At 33.5% G+C, this 3,883-nt stretch overlaps 1 protein-coding gene across 1 annotated transcript; it reads left to right on the top strand.

The window, feature by feature from the left end:
• Positions 1 to 1,220: 1,220 nt before the first annotated feature.
• On the top strand, positions 1,221 to 2,264 carry LOC145682771 (uncharacterized). The gene has a single exon (XM_081754149.1). It carries the CDS (start codon positions 1,221 to 1,223, stop codon positions 2,262 to 2,264), a length of 1,044 nt encoding a protein of 347 aa, XP_081610275.1.
• Positions 2,265 to 3,883: the final 1,619 nt, after the last annotated feature.

The following is a 3,883-nucleotide window of genomic DNA, read 5'->3' as shown; positions in this document are numbered from 1 at the left end:
TCCAAGAAATACGTTTAGTAAAGTTGCAAGGAGGAACTAAAACAAACTATCAAAATAAACGAGCAACGTTAAATAATATTTTATCAAGTATAAATAAAAGTTGTTTTGGCGGCATGGAGCAGGAAAACGGCAAATCATTCAATTTACCGCGAAAAAATGAAAAAAGACCAACCCGCAACCTTCTAAACAAACCCCCCCTCTAAAACCACCAACAACAGATTCTCTTCAGGTGTCACAGTAAGTAAACAGTGCTAGTAAACAAATAAAAATCAACAATGCGACAAAATATAACAAATAATTCATGGCAACCGTGTCAACCGCATTCTTCGTATTAAATGGACCTAAATTAAAATATTATTATCATTATTAGTTATCTAGAGTAAAGTGCCTCTGCTAATGTAATATTTATTTGTAAAATTCAAGTGCTAATTCAATTAAAAGTGAAAATATAAGTATCCTTTCAAAATAATAATTATGGTTTAAATTTACATGTGTTAATTTAAAATAGTAATCTCATTCATTTTTCTTTACAGCACAAGTGATTAGCGCCTATGCAACTTAATAATACATACATTAATAAATTGCATCAGCGATAAATATACAATTAAAATCCACTCTTGAGTTGGTTCTCTAAAGCGTTCTGGTTCGAACTCTTAAGTTGTGTGTCCAGTAGCTATATGGTATGCTAAAATAAATAATCCAAATTATTAATAAATATTAAAGAAAACATAGGTTACAAAAAATCAAACCCAGTTATATAACCAATTAGGCGTACCAAACAAAATACGAACCCAATCGGGTTATAAATAATGTCTTCCCAAACAGGGACAAACGAAAATCGAACCCTGCAGGTTATAAATAATGGCGCCCGAACAGGGACCGAACTAAACACGACCTAATCGTGTTAGAAGAATGGCTTTGCCGAACAGGGACAGGTCAGAATCGAACCCAATCGTGTTATAGAACAAAGCCTTCATGTTGTAGGATTTGAAATTGACCCGATACATCTGATACTTCAAATGAAAAGAAATATCGGGCGACTATAAGTATCAGAGATACGCTTACTTGGAATGCGTTAGCAGTATATATTTGATTCTCCTTTCCTTTATTTAAACCTATACTGCCTGGAATGTGAATTGACTGAAAAAATAAAATCCATTCCCAGTAAAACAGATTTATTATAGACAAAAGATTTATTATAGAAACTTCAAATAAACACCATGCATTCAGAGTTAGCCATGCATGAAATAATACAAACAAGTATCTCCTGGAATGCTGACATTGTCTGTATACAGGAGCCGTACATAAATGAGGAGAGATTACAAGTTCCCCGACACAATATTAGGCACGTTTTTAGTGGACCAAACGCATTTCCTTCTACTTTGATTTTAAACAATAACATTCAAGTTTTATATTTAAGACATTTTAGTAATATTTGGACGAATTGCCTGCAGGTAAAGCATGAGAATTTGGATTTTATCTTAGTTAACTCATATTTTCAGTACTCGCTTAGTATAGACAGATTTTTGGAAGAAATTACAACAATCAGCAATACATATCCGAATAGAAAGATTTTGATCTGTGCTGATGCAAATGCCAAATCACCTTCATGGAATTCGAGAACCCTTGACGAAAGGGGAGAAAGGCTAGAACATGCAATAGGAGAATTAAACTTACACGTTATAAACAAGGAAGGGAATCCCCCAACTTACAGAAATAGAAACGGTAATCAATCTAATATAGATGTTACCTTGGTGTCCAATAACTTCATCAATGGAATAGACAATTGGTGTGTGGTGGATAATGAATCTTCCAGCAATCACCAGATAATAAAATTCAACATAAACCATTCAATAAATTTAAACGGTGTTGAAAAGGAGAATAAACTAACTTACAATGTTAAAAGATTATCATGGGAGAGATTTAATAGCCTAATTAAATTACCGAATCAGACCTGCATAACTGAGGAAGGACTGAACAATACGGTTCAACAAATAGAAGAAGCCATCATCGAGACCTTCAAGAAGCTCATCCCCGGTAATCAGTCCAAAATTAAACAGGTTGGAGGACACTACTTTTGGAACAATGAGTTACAAATCCTCAAAAGGCAATCCAGGGCAAAGAGACGGCAATACCAGCCTAAATCCAGGGTTATACCATGGCTAAAGAATACAAGCTATCAGCAAAACACTTCCAGCTATATTACAAATCGATCTTTGAAGCCATTGTTTCCTATGGAGCAAGCGCCTGGAGCCATAGGATAAACGAGAACGTAAGAATAAAAAGAAAAATCGATAGTGCTCAAAGATCAATATTAATCAGGATTTCAGGGGCCATGGCCACTACACCGGTTGAAGCGCTACAAGTCATGCTTGGCATTGAACCGCTTCACCTCACTATCCTAAGATCAGCCAGAAAATATTGGCAGCAGAGGCAGAATCCCGAGAAATTAGAGCAAATTTTTCAAGGAAGAATTTTAAATAACAACATTAATTTTTTATGTAATTGACAAATGGCAAGAGAACTGGGATCAAGCAATAAGGCAAGAAGAGTTTTTTGAGATTTTTCCGAACATCAGACAACGGCTGCAATTAGGATATCTGGAACTAAACAAACACGTCATACAATTTCTAAGTGGTCATGGACCGTTCCGGTCAACATTTAATAAAATTGGACTGTTAGATACCAACGCTTGCGACTGTGGACAGATTCAGACACCAGATCATCTGGTGTTTGATTGTGACATGATACATCTGCTTGAAGTAGATCAACAGATAAGAAGTGAATTGCAACGTATAAGTGTAGCACATGGTGTCCTAGAATTAATCAGTAATGAAGATCATAGACAGAATTTCAATAGACTATGCTCAAAGATTTTAGAGATCAATCGGGTACAAATTGGATTGGATCTAGCGAGACGCAGACAAAACAGATGAGGAAGAATCTTAAGAAACGTAACAAAATTAGTCCCTATAAATGGAATGGTTCAACCATTTATAACATAATATTAATAAAGAAATCATCATATAATGGAACTATACTATTTTAATGTAGTTTGTGTGAGTTTTGTGTGCTGTAGTGTAGGATGTTGTGTAGTGATATATTGTTTTCGGGTTAATTAGTTGACATCATGCAATTCTATAATATAATTCAATCGGACTCGGAGGACCGAGTATAGATCATGGAATGTACGGAGGACCGTAGAATCAATTTTGTATAATTTTTGTGTTTTGTGTTAGTATAAAGGTGGGTAGCTGATACAGGTTTAAAACTTTTATCAACTAACAGGTGGATACCAAGAGTTTTATTTTAAATTTTACAATAGTTACTTATTTTACAAATAGTCATACAGGTGGAAAAATATTTTAACAGGTGAAAACCAAAATTTTACTTCACGGCCAATAATAGTTACAAAATTTTTAGATAGTAAAACAGGTGAAAATTTTATCATTTTATCATTTTAACAGGTAAAACCAAATTTACAAAAAATAACCTAGATTTTATTAAATGAGAAATCACCGTAGAGCTCACTCGCTTATACAGGTAAAACCATGTTATGAATTAAAATGGGATTCAACATTGAGTTATTTGGCTACCAGTGAGTGTTGTCAAGCTATATGTACTATGTGCTGTCTTGTGTTTGTTTTGCGTGTTCATTGTAATATGTGTTTTCAGGTTTATAATGTATAAGAATAAAAATATTTTTTTCAGAATAAAGAAGAATATTAAAAAAATAATAAATAATAAGCCTGTTTTAAATATTGGGAAACAGGCTAAAGAAAAAATAGCCCCCCTAAAAAAAGACAAAAGAGTAAGGTTACCATAAGTATACTATAATTTGATGGTTACAAAATGATTTGAAATTGCATAATTGATTTTTTTG

The sequence above is a fragment of the Thermobia domestica genome, chromosome 4 (genome assembly GCF_964235325.1).
Source record: "Thermobia domestica chromosome 4, izTheDome1.hap1.1, whole genome shotgun sequence".
Classification (NCBI taxonomy): domain Eukaryota; kingdom Metazoa; phylum Arthropoda; class Insecta; order Zygentoma; family Lepismatidae; genus Thermobia; species Thermobia domestica.
This window is presented reverse-complemented; position numbering and strand designations above follow the sequence as displayed.